This window comes from Biomphalaria glabrata, chromosome 12 (assembly GCF_947242115.1).
Source record: "Biomphalaria glabrata chromosome 12, xgBioGlab47.1, whole genome shotgun sequence".
Classification (NCBI taxonomy): domain Eukaryota; kingdom Metazoa; phylum Mollusca; class Gastropoda; family Planorbidae; genus Biomphalaria; species Biomphalaria glabrata.
In genome coordinates, this window is record NC_074722.1 from 4,634,337 (window position 1) to 4,655,905 (window position 21,569).

The 21,569-nt window shown below is 32.9% G+C and overlaps 1 protein-coding gene across 2 annotated transcripts; it reads left to right on the forward strand.

Moving 5' to 3' along the window:
* Positions 1–326: 326 nt before the first annotated feature.
* Positions 327–21,536, forward strand: LOC106059735 (solute carrier family 15 member 4-like). Of its 2 annotated transcripts, none has more exons than XM_056006197.1 (12): positions 327–500; positions 3,270–3,964; positions 4,173–4,353; positions 5,540–5,675; positions 6,117–6,285; positions 6,948–7,022; positions 8,387–8,404; positions 8,653–8,670; positions 10,944–10,961; positions 11,436–11,688; positions 13,102–13,197; positions 14,713–21,536. In XM_056006197.1, exons 2-12 carry the CDS (start codon positions 3,305–3,307, stop codon positions 15,114–15,116), a joined length of 2,028 nt encoding a protein of 675 aa, XP_055862172.1. In that variant the 5' UTR covers positions 327–500; positions 3,270–3,304; the 3' UTR covers positions 15,117–21,536. The 2 variants fall into 2 exon arrangements, with proteins under 2 accessions (XP_055862172.1, XP_055862173.1); XM_056006198.1 differs by having other exon boundaries at positions 327–462.
* The last annotated feature ends 33 nt before the right edge of the window (positions 21,537–21,569 follow it).

The following is a 21,569-nucleotide window of genomic DNA, read 5'->3' on the forward strand; positions in this document are numbered from 1 at the left end:
TAATTATCATAAGCCTAGCTGTCATGGTTTAATTATAGCGTTAGTCATTGCATGGTGTAAACAAACGGATTAAAATGAGTAGACTATGATATCATTGGTAAAAAAAAGATATCGTAAGTGAAAAAAAAAATGAATGAACCACGCGCTTTCATAATTTACAAAGAATAACATTTCGGACAGTAAGTCTGTGTTAAAAGGCAAAGAGAAAAAAAGTTACAGGGTGGGCCGGGGGGGGGGGGGGGGGGGAAGGGAGTACGTATTAAGGAAAGTATTTTTTTTTAAACGTCACGTGACTTGTCATATGATTATTTTAATTTAGTAATCTCCCTTGGTACTTAAAAGTTTACTGTTTACATTGTAAACCTGCTGTTTATTGCTTCCATTTCCATTAGGATTTCCTAATATTAGTGGATGGGAAATGTCTTCCTTAATAACGTGAAGTGATCATAGACTAAACGACTGGTATAACTTGATCTTAGTTTATTAGACGACAATTAATGGTAATATAATTAAATATAAAAATATTTCAGAATAGATCTAATAACTAACTATAACTAATAAATTCTAATAGAGTAATAGAGACGTAAATAAACTAAATTAACTAAATAGTAAATTATAGTAAATAGTTAAAATAGTAGATAGATCTAGATCTAGTCTAATCTAGATCTAGTTACTAGTAGATCTAGGTCTAGATCTAGATCTATTACCAAATTAAATTTAAAAAAAACTAAAATATAGATCTAAATGCGGATCATCAATGATCATACTCACTGTCTATGACTATACTGTCTATAACTATAGTTATAGTATAGTAGTCTATAGTACTCTAATTCTATAGCCACATACTGACATAGTGACATTACTTTACTAGACATAGACAGGACATAGTATGATAGCTAGATCTAGTATAGTCAAGCGCTAGATGTAGAATATATAGTAGTATTATAGTAGTTTATAGATCTAGATATAGAATTTTAGGACAACACATTTCTCAAGGGGAGGGGGGGGGGAGTAAACAGAATTGTCATTCTGCTGGCTTTCTCACACCTTTATTAACTCTTCTTGGTATTAAAAGAAGATAACCTTTGGAAAAGGAAAGAAAAAAAACAACAACACAAAACATTAATTTGAAAAATGCAACAAACATTAGATATAGATCTCTAGATGTAAATCTATTTAATATAATAGATCTACATTATATTGTGGAACTACATTATGATTATATATATGCACTAATACCTGGTATCAGGTAGGAACCTACATGACCTAGATCTAATTTTAGCTAGACACCGTGAGGATAGACAGGATGCTGCCAACATTTTAGCATTGTTCAGCGGGGTCCCAACCGTAGAATAATTACTAACCTTTTGCATCATCTGCCCCATCGCATAGTCTGAAATAGATAAGAGATTATTTCTTAGTGAGCATGAAAATGAAGGGAGGTCCATTTGTTTAAGCGTCAGTTTACTACGGTATAGTCTGAAATAGATGGGAGATTATTTCTTAGTGAGCATGAAAATGAAGGGAGGTCCATTTGTTTAAGCGTCAGTTTACTATGGCAGCTTAGAGTCATCATCACAGAACAATACTTAGTGAAAAGTAGGACTGTCTCATGGATTCACTTTGTGCTAATGTGTTTGTCACTTTGTGCTATCTATAGAGTGAAAAAGTCAAGTGAATATGTATAGTATCTCTTTCAGGCCTAGCCATCTACAGGGCAAATAAATGTAAAAGTAAAGTTATCTGTTTCTATGGCCCTATTTTAACAAGGGTACGATAATATGTGGCAGGCATAATGAATTCATTCCCCTTAACTTATTCATGGCAAACCAGTAACACAGGCTAAAAACACAAAATACCTAGTTAGAGGTGATATAATTTAAAAAATGTCATGGAATCCCCATATTGATGAAAACTATTAAAAAATCAAACAAAGCGTTAAGGTTTATTAAAAGAAATTATAAATCAAATAAGAACATAAAACTAAAATGTTATTTAACCTCGATTAGGCCAATATTAAGAAACTAGAACAGACACAAAATAGAACAGTGAGATTCATAAGAAATGAATATTCACATTTGACTAGATTAACACCTTTAGTAAAATCACTAAACTTAGAAAGCCTTCTGGATAGAAGACTCTAAAGTAAAATAGCAATTATATATAAAACAATTATATATATATATATATAATCTTCAAATACAAAAACAAACAAAAACAAAATCTAATATAATACTCAGAAAGACACAAAGATGAAGGCACATTCCTCTTTCCGTATGCTAGGACAAATTTGTACAAATGCTCCTTCTTCCATAGTGCTATTATAGCATGTAATGGGTTGCCTAAGCTAGCCAGGAAAATCAATGATTTTGAAGTATTATATAAGATAAGATAGACCAACTGCAATATTAGGTACAGATTAGTGTTAAGTTCTCCCATGGGCATCCTAAAAATAGAATAGCATAATTAATAGTGTAACATTAATTCCCATCTTTTTACTAATTTCAGCCAAAATTTGAAATTTAAATATAAAATTTCTGTACATTTTTTTTGTTTTGTTTTACTTGTTTTGGCTGTTCCTTCAGAATTGAAAATTATTAGATCTATATCTTAGACCAAATCGCTCACAAAATGTCGGGGCATGGCAGTGAGCAGGGTTTGAATCCAGGACCATCAAGATAGCAGTCTAGAGTTCATACCTAAAAACCAGGCAGCAATATATCGAAATTTAGTTTGCTATTAATCATTTAAATCCATTATTATCCCCTAGATCTACCAAGATTTTACAATTAAAAATATTGCAAAACAAACATAGCACGTTTAGCTTATCTTCATACTTATGATCTTTTTGTGTTTGTAAAAATCAATGAATATAGATATATCAGTGTGCATGTTATGATTATTAGTTAAAAATGTCAAAATACAATTCTAGTTATTTATCACTTCAAAAATAATGGATGGCTGCCTGGTCGTGCGGTTTGCGCGCTGGACTGTCGTTCAGATTTATCGATGGTCGAGGGTTCAAACCCTGCCCGCTCCCATCCCCCGTCGTCCTGCGGGAGGTTTGGACTGGGAAGTAAACTATCTTCAACTCTGAAGGAACATCCGAAACATGTAAAACATTTTACAAACAAACAAAACAAACAAAATTGTTATATACACTATGTACACTTTTTTCTCTGTTGGAAACTTACTTAAAATATAACAAGCTCATTTTAAACCATAGAGTAATATATCCCTTTATTAATGATATATATTTTTTTTTTCAGAATTTTAATGGAGTAATTCCAGAAAACAAAAAACTATGTCTGCTAGTGAAGAGCAGCCACTTTTGGGTCCAAATCCAAGGTTGGATCAGCGCATCTTCATTCCTGCACCACCCTCACGCCAAATAAGTAACTTGAGAAGATCGCTACCAAGAAATGTCAGCAAAGATCAATTTCCTCAAGATGTACACAACATCCAGAGTACTCAGCGCACTAGATTAAGTGCTGCCTGGCAGCTTAGGCTTGCCATTTTTACCATTTTGTCATCTGTAGTCCTAGAGAGGATCAGCTTTTATGGGTTGACTGGAAACCTTGTTCTGTTTTTGAATAAGAACCCTTTCCTATGGGAGTCCTACAATGCCATGAATGCTATGTTTCTCTTCTTTGGTATAACCTACATAACATCTCTTATAGGAGGCTGGATAGCAGATTCTTGTTTAGGCAGGTTCAAATTTATGCTGTTGGCTTTTGTTATCTATGGATTGGGTTATGCCCTGCTACCTTGCGTTGCTTTAAACTCAGATGAAAATGCCAGCACTGAGCTTTTACCAGGCATCTGTCAACAGAGCAATTCAACTGCAACTGCAAATAATCTTTTCGAAGAGAAATGTGCTTGGCTTATAATTCTGACACTCATTATAGTTGGCATCGGGGCAGGATTGCTCAAGTCCAGCATAGTTCCTTTTGGATCAGAACAGGTTAGTGAAACATTGTAGCTTTAAGGAGAAACATTAAACATCTCTTCACATACATTTTCATCATTGGTAAGGGCTCTTCTTTGGGTCTCAAATGTGACCCTTGTGAAAGCTCTCCAGCTGTCTCATTAAAAGACCCTTCTTACTTTGACATGATGTCATTTCAAGTTAAATTTTTAAAGACACTTTTTTCTCTGTTTGCTTTTGCTAGCTGTCAAGGTCCAGCCAACAAACTCAGTTAAGTTTCTTTAATTGGTTTTACTGGTGTGTCAATTTTGGAAGCTTTGTTGGACTCGGAGGTGTGACCTACATCCAGCAACAGAAGAGCTTCAAGATTGGGTATATCATTGGGGCTGCAACATTGGGCATGTCTTGTATCATATTTATAATGGGTAAGTACCACAACTTGCTATCAGAGCCATTATGTTTTATATATTCTAGCTCAGTTATCTAGAATTCTAAATATTTTGTTTTTAAGATACATATATTTGGAAACAATTAATGTTGGACCTTATAGGATAACTCAACTAGTAATTATTAATGGTGTTTTATCTATCACTTATATGTTTTAATACAAAATGTTTTAGAAGAAATAAGTTTCCATTAAACATAACAAATCTGTACTTAGTTGATTAAAGACCATTAAACCATTTACTATCTTGCAATCCATTTATCATTAAAGCACTATTAGTTGCCTGAAGATGTTGGGGGGAATGAAAATGTGTTGGTCTCTGTCATAGTCATTTAATTTTAAAACTCTCTGTTCTAGCTTTAAAAGATAGGAATGGGCCACTTTGTTCAGTTTCTAACCACTAAATTCTTCATTAAATGGAACTTCAAATTTGCCTATAATGCTTTTCAGGCCTCGCAGCTCATATTCTTATCTTATATAATACAGACGTTACTTCACAAAAGAAGATGATTACGTCCTACGCGGCATGCATTTAGTCATGCATATTAACCAATTACCTAAAGCTCAGGCAACCCATTCCATGCTCTAATAGCACTAGGGAAGAAGGAGCATTTGTACAAATTTGTCCTAGCATATGAAACGAGGAATGTGCCTTTATCATTGTGTCTTTCTGAGTATTTTATTAAATTTTGTTTTTGTATTTGAAGATTATGGATTAGTGTTTTATATATAATTGCTACTTTACTTTCCTGGGTCAGATTTTTCTCTTTTTTTAAATAGGCGGGTGACATTAGCTTCTTTCCAGTCCCTTGGTACTCTGCCCTGGTTAAGAGTATTTTGAGCACTGGTGCTAGCTCATTGCTTAGTTCTTTGAGTAATCTAGCTGGAATACCATCAGGTCCAGATGCTTTATTCGGTTTGATGTTGGCTAATAGTTTTTGAATTCCCTTTTCTTGTACTTCTATATTTTTAAGTAATAATCTTTGATTAAAAAAAAAGATATGCGATGGACTACTGAATGCCAACTTTAGTAGAATGACAGTTAGTTAAGAATGCTCTTTGTTTAAAAATACCAGCTGTACAAGAATGTCAGTTAATGTCATAATGCCAGCTCTTTTTAGGACACCAAAACTATAGTTATGATAATATTGTTTTGTTCCTGTTAGGTCGATGTTTTTATGTTTGTCGTGTACCAGACGGCAGCATGCTCACCAATATATTTAGAATCATCAGAGAAGCATGGAAGAGAAATAAGCAGCTACAGCGATTACGCAGTTTACATCAGAAATCTGCCTCAGAAGGGTAAATCTTTAAATGACTTCAAAATACTGTTTTATCCTGAATTTGTGATTCTTGTGCTTTAAAATTTCTTAAGTTTTAAAATACTTGTAAATAGTTTAAAGCGTTAATTTTCATAGTTTTTACAACCTTTAGAAAAATGTTATCTTTCTAAATTAGTATTCTCCCTTTAATTCAAACTTTCTTTTTTGTTCTTCTGTTACTAACTCTTATTTCACAAGATTTAATAACGCTAGCTGTCTCTCCCAACTCACTTACTACTCTAACTATCACTCCTCCCTGTCAGTAATCTCTCTAGCTTCTTATCACAATTTTTTTCAATCTGAGATTAATGCTTATGAATTACATAATCATTCAAACTTTGCTGTAAATTTTTCAGTTGTTGAAATTATTTTAAGAACTTTTTTTTTTTTTTCATTTTTTTTTTCCTGAAATTCCATTTAGCCATGGACATATTGAAAGCACTCACGAAGAGAAAATAGGTTTTCTTGACCATGCTAAGCACCGCTATGGAGGCAGCTTCCATAACTCTCTTGTTGATGATGTTAAGAAACTCGGCGTGGTACTATTGGTTTTTGCCGTTCTTATTCCATATTGGATTGTTTACTTCCAGGTACATATTTGAACCATGTTTCTCAAACATTATTTCCAATGTAATACAGTTGGTGTAATGATTGAAATTATGATATTTCATTTGACCACAAACTTGAAAACAAACATATATTTCAATATTGTAAAAAAAGAGCAAAGTAAAGTTCCCCATTCAGACCTTGTGGTCGATAGAGCAAATGATGTAAAGGTCATCTGTTTCTGTGGCCAACGGTTAACAAGGGTGTCATGTGGTCAGCACAACAACCAACCAACCGCCTTTACTTTTCCCCTGACTAATGTCAGGTACCCATTAGAGCTGGGTGGACTCAGAGGCGCTCAAAGATCCCGAAATTAAAAATTCCAGTCTTCACCAGGTTTCGTACCCAGGACCCCGGTTAGAAAGCCAGGCGCTTTACCGCTCAGCCACAGCTCCTATAGTATTGTAAATAACAGTATTTTATTTTGGATTTTAATACAACTAAAATCCACTTTAACATTATTCATGTTGTTGGCGCTCAATGCCATCGTTTATTTCTATTCATTGTCGTCATTCAAATATTTTCACCACGCTGCACCTCCATTTCACCAAAACTAATAGATTGTGTCCTAACGAAATTAAAAAGTGGTTTGGTTGTTGAATGCAAACAAGTTTATTTTGACAATAATAAATATATTTGTTTCTAGATGCAGACCTCCTTCTTGTTTCAAGGACTGCACATGAGATTGGATATAAGCAGTGTGCCCTTCACACCAATTGAAGTAGGTACTTGTGCCTGTAATGCACATGTAGTTAACTAAATTACTACTTGATAGTTTTCTTACTGCGTGCTTGTTGTACTAACAATTGAGTGTATTTGATAAGTTTATTTTAAAATCACTGTGCTATGATTTTATTTTTCTTTTTTTTTTTCTTTTGATACTTTCACTGGTGTTGAGATAGCAATTTAGCTGTTGATTACTGTCTTTTTCTATTTAATTAGGCTTCAGTATTAATATCATTTTAGAATTTTGTATTTGATGTTAAGAAAAAAATTGAAACTTTTTTGGCTTGAAAAGCTAACAAAAACAGATCAAAGTCGTAGCAAACTATGCAACAATATTAAGTAAAGTTTATTGAAGCAGATTTTTATAATAGAATCTGATATATGATTTTACTTTATCAAACTATTTTTGATTTCACTGAAGACATGTACTAACTTTGATGTTCATTTGCTTTACCACACACACCCCACGCCCCCTATCACTGTTAGTTCCTGTACTATTTTAGACTTGTAAAAGGTGAACACTGAGGCTGAAAGCCTTTGAGATTAGAGGCTTCAGGAAATTGCTGGTTATATGGCAGAAGAATTTAAATAAGCTCATAATTTGACTGACAAATAGAAGAGTTCCTCAACGCTGTAAAGCATCAAGTATAGTTAAGACACACTGTTAGACTCGTTGGCCAAGGTTATCCTTCAATGTATCCCAGAGGTGGTGCATGGTTGCTGAGCTGTAAAGTGCTTAACTTTCGAACTTGGGGTCTCGGGTTTGAATCCTGGTGAAGACTCGGATTTTTAATTTTGGGATCTTTGGGCGCCTCTGAGTCCACCCAACTCTAGTGGGTACCTGACATTAGTTGGGAAAAAGTAAAGGCAGTTGGTTGTGTTGGCCACATGACACCCTCATTAACTTTGGGCAACATAAACAGATGACCTTTACATCATCTGCCCTATAGATTGCAAGGTCTAAAATGTAAACTTTACTATCCTTAGTAAAGAAACTCGAGAAGAAACTGTTGGCTTCTGACTCGGAGGAGTAGATTTTTTTTTAGTTGCTGGCATAATCCCTCCATCCCCTTAGCGTCTGGTGATTTTGGTGATATGCCAGTGTGGACTTTGTTGCTGAAATTCATTAGCTAATAATTATAAAATCAAAATAATGGAGCTGAAATCCTGTACACTAGATATAGGTTTGAGGATATTCTTTTGGGGAGAGTTAGATGCCAATCATTTGTAAATTTCTATTTAATTTTTAAAGTAGTTCTTTAAAATGATAAATATATAAGCTAGTTATGAACATAATTGAAAAAAAAAAGAAAAATTGATTATGAAAACTTGTGTAATCTTTTTTTTTTCTTCTTCCAGAATAATTCAAAACTTGTGGTAAGTTTGATAGTTAATCTGTGAACTATTCATATACTAGACTTAGAAACTGCTACCAACAAAAGACACATACATGGTTAGATCTTGTAAGAGAGAACTTTTTATGAAAATGATTTGTAAATTTCTATTTCATTTTTAAAGTAGTTCTTTAAAATGATAAATATATAAGCTAGTTATGAACATAATTGAAAAAACAAAAGAAAAATTGATTATGAAAACCCGTGTGATCTTTTTTTTCTTTCTTCCAGAATAATTCAAAACCTGTGGTAAGTTTGATAGTTAATCTGTGAACTATTCAACCCCAAGACCTAGATCTAAAGATAGATGCTACATCTGTAAAAAAGTATGAATGATGAAACAGAAAGCCATTCAATGTGACACCTGTGATGATTGGTACCACGCATCATGTCTCCATATGAATACACCTGTGTATTATGCATTAGGCAACAAAGATGCATCGTGGCACTGTGTACCTTGTGGGTTACCTCAGTTTTCATCAGGACTGTTTGACTCTTTTGATGCATACACTTCTAACCCATACAACATCCTAAACACCATCCCAAACCAAACTCACCAACCGCTAGCCAGATCCACTCCTGTTAAATCTGCTAAAAGTAATAAAACACCATCATTGAATAAACCTACTAAAATACCTTAAAACCTTAGTAATAAATTTTCAAAGCATTAGGAACAAAACAGCAGACTTAGAAATTTTATTAGAATGTGAGAAACCAGACATAATTGTAGGAACAGAAACTTGGCTACATCCTGAAATTTATAATGCAGAAATTTTTAATAGTGATTTTGAAATTATTAGTGTTCAAAATACTTTTTCAGACATCTCTTAACCAGGGCAGAGTACCAACAAAGGACTGGAAAGAAGCTAATGTCACCCCCTATTTAAAAAAGGAGAAAAATCTGACCCAGGAAACTACAGACCAGTATCACTTACCAGCATCACATGTAAAATCCTACAACACATAATATGTAGCAACATCATAAACCACTTAGACAAACATAATGTACTTACTCCATACCAACATGGCTTTAGGAAATATAGATCATGTGAAACACAACTAATATGACTAATTGATGATTTTTCAAAAGGTTAAGATAATAGTGAGCAAATAGATGCTATCTTACTAGATTTTTACAAGGCTTTTGACAAAGTTCACCACCATAGTTTGCTTAAAAAAACTAAATTATTTCAGCATTAATGGTCCATTGCATCAGTGGATTAAAGATTTTCTGACAGGGAGAGAAGAAACTGTAATAATAAATGGCTCTAAATCAACACCAATAACAGTAAACTCAGGTGTACCTCAGTCTTCGGTCCACTACTATTTTTAATTTACATAAATGATTTACCAAACTGCATTAGTTCAGGAACAAAAGTCAGATTATTTGCAGACGATTGAATAATATATAGAACAATAAAAACAACACAAGGTACAGAAATTTTACAAAGATAATAAAATGAATTACAGAAATGGGAATCAAATTGGAGCATGTCTTTCCACCCAGAAAAATGTCAGTTATTAAGAGTAACAAAAAAACTAAAACAAATTAATTCCATTTGTCTTATTCATGGTCCATCCATTGCCTTTTGAGACAAAAGGAGCCATATACATATTCATGGTAAACCAGTAACACAGACTAAAAACGCAAAATACCTAGTTGTTATAATAAATGAAAAACTGTCATGGAATCCCCATACTGATGAAACTATCAAAAAGTCAAACAAAGCATTAGGGTTTGTTTAAAGAAATTTCTATAAATCAAATAAGAACATAAAACTAAAATGTTATTTAACCTTGGTTAGGCCAATAATAGAATCTGCATCCTCTGTTTGGGACCCCTCAACTCAAGAAAACCTTAAGAAACTGGAACAGACACAAAATAGAGCAGTGAGATTCATAACAAACGAATATTCACATTTGACTAGAGTAACACCTTTAGCACAATCACTAAATTTAGAAAGCCTTCAGGACAGAAGACTTAAAAGTAAAGTAGCAATTATACATAAAACACTGAACCATAATCTTCAAATACAAAAACAAAATTTAATAAAATACTCAGAAAGACACAAAGATAAAGGCACATTCCTCGTTCCATATGCTAGGACAAGTTTGTACAAATGCTCCTTCTTCCCTAGTGCTATTAGAGCATGGAATGGGTTGCCTGAGCTAGCCAGGTAAACCAGTGACTTGGTGGAGTTTAGGTCATTGGTTAATATGCATGACTAAATGCATGACGCGTAGGACATAATCATCTTCTTTTTTGAAGTAACGTCTGTATCATATAAGATAAGAAGATAAGATACTAGACTTAGAAATTGCTAACAACAAAAGGTACATATATAATTAGCTCTTGTAAGAGAGAACTGTATTGTAAACTGCTATTTAGTTTTTGTAAAGTAGTTATTTAGAATGATGAATGTATAAGATAGTTATGAACCTAATTTAAAAAAAAAGAAAAAAATTGATTATGAAAACCTGTAATCTTATTTACTTAATATCTTTTTTTTTTCTTCTTCCAGGATAACACAAAACCCGAGGTAAGTTTGATCTATTTAGTTCTCTAAGCATTTCTTATGCTTTATAAGTCTATATGATAAATTCATTGGTACTGACACACTTGTATACATTTCTTTTTGGGCTGCTGTAACTTCGTAGAATGAAAGCCTTTTAGTCGAGGTAAAAGTCTTGTGGGGAGAAATCTAGTCTATGTGGGGATGTCAGCTTTGAGAAATTTAAAGTATATTTCTAAAATTTTTGAATTTAAGCTTAAGCCTTTTGGCCATACATTCTCACTGGTATTGCAAGTAGGAAAAGCAAGTTTGGTCATACATCTTTTATTTTTACAGTTAATTGAAATGTAATTAAAGTTATTAGTTGATCAGTTGCCAACAATCAAATAATGTTTGTTTGCAAATTCTGTTTTTGTGTATAACTTTGAAGAAAAAGTGGTAAATTGATATTGGTTTGATACTATTATTATTATATTATATTATTCTATATACTTCACGCAGATAGTGGCAGCCTGGTTCACCCTTTTCGATGCTTGCTTCGTCATTCTCCTGCTTCCACTTTTTGATAGAGTGATCTACCCTCGCATGGCTAGAGCAGGACACCCATTCACTTTTACAAAAAGAATTTTGCTGGGAATGTTTTTTGCAATGCTGGCCATGATTGTAGCAGCAATAGTTGAACACTTTCGACTGAATAGTTTTTGGCCTTACCCTGATTTCCCGTGCCAGAGTCGGGGTATCAATCAAACAATAGGTAACTTTATTGAACCAATATAGCATATTCTCTTATTCAATATTTAACTTTCCTATTTCAAAATTATCTTTAATTGAAAATTATATTTAAATCATCATGCTAAAGATGCAGTTTTATATTAAATGAACAAAAAAAATCATGTTCGTTACATCAAAATTCATGAAATGTATCATGTGAACAAACCACATACAACCTGTGTAATAAAACTCATTTGAAATGAAAATGTAAGTTTAAAACAAGCAAAAAAATATTGCTTTTTTAAAAAGGGAAAACCCACAAATTACTGCCATTTATCTGAATAGGGCAGGGTTTAGCTTCCTTTCTGCTAAATAAAACAAAATTAATTAATTAGTGCTAACTGATTAACTAACTGGTTAATTTTTGGATTGATTCATGCATCGTCATCGACTATGAAAAATTGTCAAAACATTTGACTATGCAAAATTTCAACTTGATCAGAGAATGGGAAGTGGGAGAAAAAATGTGTCAAAACATAATAAGGGGATATATATATATATCCACATCTCTCATAAAGTAATTATCAATTGGTTAATTTTTATTTTTTTTTACTGATTCATGTCATGTTAAGTATAAAAAATCTTTGTGCAAAGTTTCAACTTGACCGGGAATGTGAAATGGGAGAAAAAAAACATGTGAGTTGATATAAGTTTTGTAAAACAAAATACCATAGAAACAGTATTTCATTTGAAGAAATTATGGCTGGTTACCCTACTTGTGTAGCATATACTTCTGATGGTCAAGAGTTTTGTGCAAGACCTACGTTTTCTTCATATCGTCTCCTCATCTTGCTGCAAGCATCTTGGTGTGGGAGGAGAAAGCTGAAGTTTGTCTTACCCCCCAATCACCTCTTTATAAATTGGGTGCGTGACTGAGTGGTCAAGTCAGCTTACAAACTGAGGGGTCATGAGTTGGAATATCATGTTAAGACTGGGATTTTGAACATTATAATTTTTAGGATGTCCCTGGGTGCATCCTTATCTGTAAGTTAGAGAAGTTAATTCTAAAAAGAAGATAATTGCTTCATTGACTATAATGAGTCCTCTACTTGACATTAGTTGGGGAAAGTGAATGCAGTAAGTCGTTGTGTTGGTCACATGACACCCTTATAAATCATTGGCTTTAGAAATAGACAAACATTACATCATGTTTGAAATGGATGGACAGGCTAGAAAAAGGAATTGTAACATAGAGCTGAAATATCCATTACTTTAAGAATTTTTCATGAGATTTAACACCTTGATATTTTAGATGTGATCATTATTTTGTATGGAAATAAAATTATTACAGATTATCCAGATGTTACCTCTCAACTGGAAATTAAATGTTTGAATAGTTATTTGTCTAGTTTTGATCAATTTTCTTATTTCTGTAAATGTATTCTTCCGGTAATAGGTAATACAGTTTATCAGGCAGCAGACATGTCTATAGTTTGGCAGATCCCACAATATGCTCTGATTGGCGTGAGTGAAGTATTTGCAAGTGTAGCAAGTGAGTGTGATAAATACATCGAATATTTTTCCTTGTGTGCTAGAGCACTGCGATATTGTGTAGCACCTTTTGAGTATGAGAGGAAAAATAAAACTTAGACAATAAGTTTATGTCTAAGTTGAAATTTGATTCAACATATCTCCGTGTAACCAGATATGGTGTAGGCATTGTTTAGATCTCACAATGGGTTGACTTGAACTTGCAGATGTATTCTTCTACTAGAACTAAAGAATAAAGCACTGAAGCTCAAGTCTTGAAATGAAGCTTCAATATTTGTTTGAAATAAATTCAACAAGTATTGTTATATCACTGAATTATGATTTGCAGTCTATAGTTTCACTAAAATAGATTTATCATTCTTCTTTATATAGTTTTTCCAATGGCTATTTTCTGAATGATTCTAGTAGCTTTACATGAAATGTGAATTTCCTGAGCTGTTTTTAATGAGTCAATAATTTCTTGATGTTGATGATGTCTTTCTAGTTAAAATGTTTACAATAAACAACATGTCATACACTTCTTCTCGCTTGCCTAATTGGCTTGTGGTTTGACTTTTGAAAATACAATAGAACATATCAAAGTCTAACTTCTGAAAATATATAGCAATATATTTAAATTTAACTTTTTAACATTAAATTAAGTATTCTTGTTTCTAAAATGTTTAATATTATTTTGTGAAAAATTATTTTGAAACATTTTAGTAACAAATTTAAATATCTAAGCACGTCTAAAATATTTAAGATTAAATATAACATTAATAACTGAAATTTTTAGCTATTTTTTTTGTTTTCAAATTAAAAATAGCAGTAATATTATCTCTATTAGCTAAAAACTGTTTGCGTTGATGATAAAACTACACATAAATAGATAAAGCTACTCCTATATAGTAGATCTATAGTACTCCTATATAGATCTATAGTACTCCTGTATAGTAGATCTATAGTACTCTTATATAGATCTATAGTACTCCTGTATAGTAGATCTATAGTACTCCTATATAGATCTAAAGTACTCCTATATAGTAGATCTATAGATTAGTACTCCTATATAGATCTATAGTACTCCTGACCCTGTATAGTAGATCTATAGTACTCCTATATAGATCTATAGTACTCCTGTATAATAGATCTATAGTACTCCTATATAGATCTATAGTACTCCTGTATAGTAGATCTATAGTACTCCTATATAGATCTAAAGTACTCCTATATAGTAGATCTATAGTACTCCTATGTAGTTGATCTATAGTACTCCTATATAGCTCTATAGTACTCCTGTATAGTAGATCTATAGCACTCCTATATAGATCTAAAGTACTATATAGTAGATCTATAGTACTCCTATGTAGTTGATCTATAGTACTCCTATATAGTAGGTTCAACCTTGCATACATTCATTAGTTTAGTCAGCTGTTTTGAATCCAGCACCTTCAGCTGATGCACCAGTTTCTTTGTTAACAATAACCATTGATCAGTGCATCTCCTAATGTATTATCGACCTCTGTTGTTTTTTCAGGTCTTCAGTTTGCAGTCACTGTAGCACCAAAGTCTATGAAGGCAGTCATCACTGGCCTGTACTACTTTTTTTCTGGTGTCGGAAGTTTACTTGGCACTGCAATCATCAGCACTCTTTCGTATAGCAATACCTGGTTTAACAGTCAAGATTACGGCAATATTAACTGCAGGCTGCCCTGTAACAACTCTGGGCACTCTAATGTCACTGTGTACTCAAACTCAGACAGCTGTCATCTGGATTACTATTTCTATCTTCTTGCAGGTGTAGAGCTACTGGCTATGATTCTGTTTCTCATTGTGGCCAACAAGTTTGGGCTGAATGTGGATCAGCTGGTTCAGACTGGTCCTTCAAGGGAGGATAACAAAGGGAAGCAATTAGAGAGACCTGGTGCCAATTCACGTTAGCAGGCATAATGAAAGACATTTTTGGAAAGCATCCAGTATAAATATAGTTGTGATTTCAATCGCAGTACCATTTGATTCAATCAATAAATGAATTATGAGCGCTATTTCAGGCAATCGATTGTCTGAATTTTTTTCTAAAGCTTTAGATTTGTATATTTAAAATATTTAAAGGTTTATTATGACACGAATGGTCTGGTATCACCTTATTCTGAATCGGTTGAAAATATATATTTTTCACAAGTGACTGCTGCATACTTTGAGATACTTTTTGATCCATTGCAAGGACTGCATATATAATAATTATTTCTGTTGTGTGTTGTTGCAGTTTTTACATCAGAATGTCCTAAAAAGCCCGTGGAGTCTGGGAGCGCATGAGGCGCCCTGACCGCACTTCCCCGTGGTGGAAGCTGTCCAGGCCTGAGCAAGCTATTATAGCACAGTGCAGTACAGGCCATTGTCCTGTTGGCTCATATTTCTTGTGGCATGGCCGAATTTTGATTCACGGTGCCCCCGCTGCGGGAAGAAGAGGAAACCGTGCCTCATATTCTGTTTGACCTCCATCTCAACAGATCTGGGAAACCCAAAATTCTCGACCTGTATGGCGACATTTATGCACTACGCAAGACAGCAGGGTTTCTGTCCAAGGCTTTTGCAAGAGAGGATTTGAGCCTCTCAAGCCCTCACTCAAATGGAGTTTGATGATGATGATGATGACTTCAGAATGTTCAAGTATATTATTGTCAAGTTGTTTATGTTGATTGTACATATTCTCACTTGTGATGATCAATTTAGTTGTGATAATAAATTTGAGCGGATTCTTTGTCCCCCTTTGAGACAATTAGACTCTGAAATAAAGTAACCACAGAACAAAGCCATAAAATACTAATTCCAACTTGAATGAATTAATCCAACAAGAATCATCACATTAGTTCAAATCACATTATTGAATCACATACAATGTTGTCTGATTAGTTAAATTAATTTACAGAACCAACCAAGTAATAATCATTTAACAAACTGTTTTATTCCAAGCTAGGCTGCATGGTCGTTATAATAGTCACAAAACCTAGTACCCACCGGCTGAATCTTGTATAGAACTTTCCAGTTTAGTTTTGTTTACCCCAGTGAATTCTAGAACACAATATACATGACTCCATCATGATTTCTTTTTTTCACTACTAATTATTGACAATTATATAATAATGAAATAGACTTATCCTAGGTCGATAAGTTATGGCGAATGGTTATGGTTACATCCATGTTTGAATTTTTTTTTTTACTTTTAAGAATGATTTTGCTAAATCTTTAAGTTGGTTTTGAGTAAACTTTTTTTTTTGTCTCATAATATTTCTTTTAAAGCTTAGTTTTAACAACCATTTATTACATAAACATAGACATCAACTATTTCTAAATGAAGTGTATTTGAAAACTAACTTAACTTGGTCTAATGTGCCCCTGGCCTATGTATCAGCATTTAATGCATTTTTAGCATATGAAAATTATTATTGTAAACTTTTTCAGAGTTCTATTTATTGTTTTAGTCTAGTCATTGTCAGAGTGTCATTACATCTCCCAGCACAAATAATGTCAGTGTGTCATTTTAAAAATGTGTCTCTTGTATTAGAACCATTGTCATTGCTTTTTTGTTGTATAAATTACACCTGTACTTTCTTAACAGAAGATAATTAATTTTGTCCTGTACATATCCATGTGTCAATCTGTTAGTAAGAGTCTTAAACTTGGCTAAGTCATTGATTTTCCTGGCTGATTCAGGCAACTGATTCCATGCTCTAGAGAATCAACTGACTGATTCAGACCAAGTAAATCACAGAATTAAGTTGAATATATGGGCAGACTACGCCACATTTTTTTCTCTTAATTAACTAGCTCCCTTGATTGAAATTTGTCACAAAATATTACATTTACACTAAACATCATCTGTTGCTTTATATATAACACTTAAGTCAATGATTCTAAAATTGTATGCTGCAGGGTTTGAGTAGACTAAAAAGGGACAGTATGACATTGCTATGTATTAAAAGTTGTTTGGTTCTGACTAGGAAAATTTTCACCTCACTAATGGGTGTAGTGAAAGAAAAATGTTTTGAAACTAATGCATTAATGATGAAATGCAAGGATGAGATGTAGTGATACTTTTATTATTGAGATGAATCATATTTAATGTTATTTGTCAACAATGAGGGATGCATAATAGAGAGTTATTATTTTCTATTGTCATTTTATTGTACTGGTATATAGTCAGTTTAGACTACTGGTATATTGTCGATCTAGAGTACTGGTTTATTGTCAGTTAAGAGTACTGGTATATTGTCAGTTAAGAGTACTGGTATATTGTCAGTTTAGAGTACTGGTATATTGTCAGTTTAGAGTACTGGTATATTGTCAGTTAAGAGTACTGGTATATTGTCAGTTAAGAGTTCTGGTAATCAGTATCAAATATAATGTACTGAGAGTATCATAACCTCTGATTTAAAAAAAAAAATGTATTCCTGTAAGCGCCCAGGGGAGCGTAGGGGCTGCTACCATACCTCTCCACTAAATGTAGTTCTGATCAGCTTTTTTCATTTCCTCCCATGTCATTCCAGTATCCTCAGCTTCTCTGATGACTGGCCTCTTCCAGTTTTTTTGGGGGGGCATTCCAACTTGTGGATTCCAATCAGCCTTGCAACTTTGGTTTTTCCTATACAGCTTTTTCGCTTTTTAATATCTTGGGCTATGGGTTTTCGCTTGGTTCTCTCCCACAAGTTGACTGTAGATATTTTTTCGAGCCACACTTAATTCCCGATATACAGCATAGGCAACTGTTGGCCAAGGTCTGAAGTTTTTCCATATTTGTTTTTGTATTTCTCTATATCTCGGAACTGTATGGAACATGTAACGTTTGTGAACAAATTTGGATCTTGTTCTGTAAAGACATAGCCTCTAAAATTAAGACTCATTACATCAATGGTATTGATTACATTCATTATTTTTCATTTTTTGCTATTAAATGTCATGTGTTTGTCTAGTGCTGTGTGTCTGGAAAGGAAACACAAGCTACGAGTTTCAGATTCATAGAGTTTTGTATAGAAATATAAGTTCAAGTTTTAAAAACTTTCCTTGAAAAAAAGAAGAGCTTCCATTGTTATATTTAGACCTATATATTTTAACAAAATTATAATACATGTTATGATCAATTATTGTTTATGTACAATTTATTTTAAAAAAAAATGTATATGATTTAAAAGAAAAATAGTTGTGCCAATAAATATTTAATGCTGTGCAAGTTGAGTTGTTTTACCTGTGTAAAAAACTGTTTATTTCATTGGATTGTACAAATAATTTTTTTTTATAGTTTTTTACAAAAACTGGAAAAAAATGTGCTTGGGATCAAAATATTGTCTTAAAATTGTATTATGCAATACAATATTCTGGATCAAATTTTGATCTGATGTAAGAAAGAAGCCATGTTCAAATCATTTATGAAGCTGTTATTGTATATATTTTGTACATAGTGTAATGCTTAAAAAAACAAAAAGAACCGCCAACTTTTATTTTAAAAAGTATTATTTCTAAATTCTTACTCATTAAATTCTTTTTAAAAAATGTTTTTACTCTTAAAAAAAAACAAAACTGTTCATAACTAATTTTTTAAAACCCAATATAAGACTAATGTAAAGCAGGAAGCAGATTTATTAGGCAAAATACCACTCACCTGTTCTAAAACAAGTTTGGTGTCCTTATTTATTTAGATAGAGAAATAATGTAAATGACATTTACATGCTATCCAAATGGAAGGAAAGAAAAGTTGTTTATCAAAATAGATTAATTATTAGATTACATTAATAGAATTTATTTTTATTGTTTGTTTCCTTCATTTTTCGTCTTAAACTTTTTAAAATTCATTTCTATTTCTCATACATGTATAACTGATTTTTATGAAATTTGTAAGCCATGTAACAGTAGAAAAAATGTTGCCCACATGAAATTTTGTGTTTTTAATCATAAATATAATTTCTTTTTAAGAATTAGTTAAAATGTTAGAATTTAGGGACAATTTAATCTTTAAAAAAAAAAATGAAATATTGGATTAAAAATGCATGTGCACAGAATTTAAATACTATTTGTTTCACTATTTTTAGAAAATTTTCAGTTAAATTGTAATAAAGTTACTAAAGTAGTAGTCTTTTTTCTTTATTAATTAGCATGTTTAAAAATGACAGCATTACCATGACAACTGACATTTACAAAAATACTTCCTAATATGCTGTTGTCTTTTATAGCTAATTATTTTTTTTAATTGTTCACTGAAGTTCAATGCAAACTCTGATTATGTGTATATGTACATGATTAATATGTGCTGTTGCTATGTTTACATTTTGAAGCATTAATTCTGACAGACTCACAATACATTTTGTAATATAATCTACTCATTAATAATCCGAAGGTCAGATCCTGGGATGGCAGCTTGGTATTTTCATTGTGTCTCTGAGTGTGACTTTTCATTCTAATGATCACTTGCAAATACCTAAATATTGTTTGGGGCATCTCTTATCAATCTTCTTGGTGATAGAGTGCTAAGGCCACTTGGCCATTTCCTTAGGTGCTTTGGTTTAAGTCGTGTGAGCACTGAGATTTTTATGCTGGTTAATGCTTTTGTGTCTGCCCAGCTCTATAGGATACCTGACATCAGAGAAACTAGAAAAGTCTTGTGTGACAAAAACACATTAATATAAGTGCATAGAATATTGAACTTTAATTACAACTACATCTTTCAGTCATGACTGGCTATTAATATAATTTTTTTAAAGTCAAATACCTCTATCAGACCTTGCAACCTATAGGGCAGATGATGTCAAGGCCATGTGTTTTTATAGGATAGATGATGTAAAGGCCATGTGTTTTTATAGGGTAGATGATGTAAAGGCCATGTGTTTTTATAGGATAGATGATGTCAAGGCCATGTGTTTTTATAGGGTAGATGATGTCAAGGCCATGTGTTTTTATGGCAAACAATTAACAAGAATATCACGTTGCTTGGGCATGACCAGCCAGCCAACTAATGTCAGGGTAGCCATAATAGTTGTGTGGACTCGGGGGTGCCCTAAAAATCTCAAAGTTCAAAATCATTGTCCTCAAACCTGGGACCCTTTGGTTCGGGGTCCAATCACTCTACCACTCAGCCACATCATCCATTGGTTATTTGAAACTCTGAACTCAATGTTTCCATAGAATGGGTCCACAAGGTTTAAGCATGAGAGCGACTTTGATATAGAAATGATCAGAACTTGACCACATATATGACCAACTGTTATAAAGTTTTGATTTTGTGTCTGTAAAGTGTAGTCCTTAAACAAGCACATTTATGTTATCTTCTGACATTTCCTTGTAAAGGTATTAATGTTTGATTTTGAATTTTTTTGGCACATCGACACAATGCAGGCCATGTCGTGCCCTAAAGGAATTAATTTTGATGTGTTTAAAGTCATCACTAACTAGACAGATGAGTGTTGCTTAAGCAGTGACCAAATATTTTGTGCTGTGGAACTGTACATGTTTAATGCAAGGGGGGACCACTGAAACGTGTAGAGGAGAAATAGATTAATGGTAAGCCATATTGCCTCCCTTCTGGTAATACATCATAACATTTTGAATAAACCAGTGGTTCCCAAACTTTGTCCTCAACGGAACTCTTGGCACATTCTGGGTATTCAGAGGAACACTTTGCTTATTATTTTTAGAGACATTAATTCACCTGGCGCAAAACTAGTTAATTATTCCAGCAGTTCGTGGAACACCTATTCAGGCCTCATGGAACACTACGTTCCGCAGAGCACAGTTTGGGAAACACTGGTTTAAAAGTACTTTTTACTCAAGGTCATGTTAAAATGTGAGCAGATCTTCCTTTCTCTACTTTTGAAGTGAATTGTTCATTCACATTTTTTAGAATGTGAAAAGTTTGTTTTATGTTAACCACTTCATGTTTTTATATTACCAGTTCACTATTACTTCAAGTATGAGCAAAGTAAATCATTGTGATATTATAGTGAATGATTTCATTGGATATTATCAATATGTACAAATTATTTTTATCGTCCATTATATTTTGATAAGTACACAAGATACTATTCCAATGTATAAACATGCATTCTAGAGCTATATTTTAAAACCAATGATTGCATTATATTTAGAAAAGCATATTTTAGTATAGTTGCTAGATTACTTTCTTATACATAGATATACACCCCCATCTTTTCCATCATGTCTCAACAAAGTTTATGTATGTCAGTGTAAAGCTTCTATCCAAAGGTGATATTTATCATTTGACTTGTACAGACAGGAAGAAACAACTTCGGATGTAATCAAAAATTGTTTCTTTCAATGATAAATAAAAATAAAAACTTCACTTGGAAGATAAACTTGTTCTTTGTTGTTTGTTCTTTGTTGTCTGTT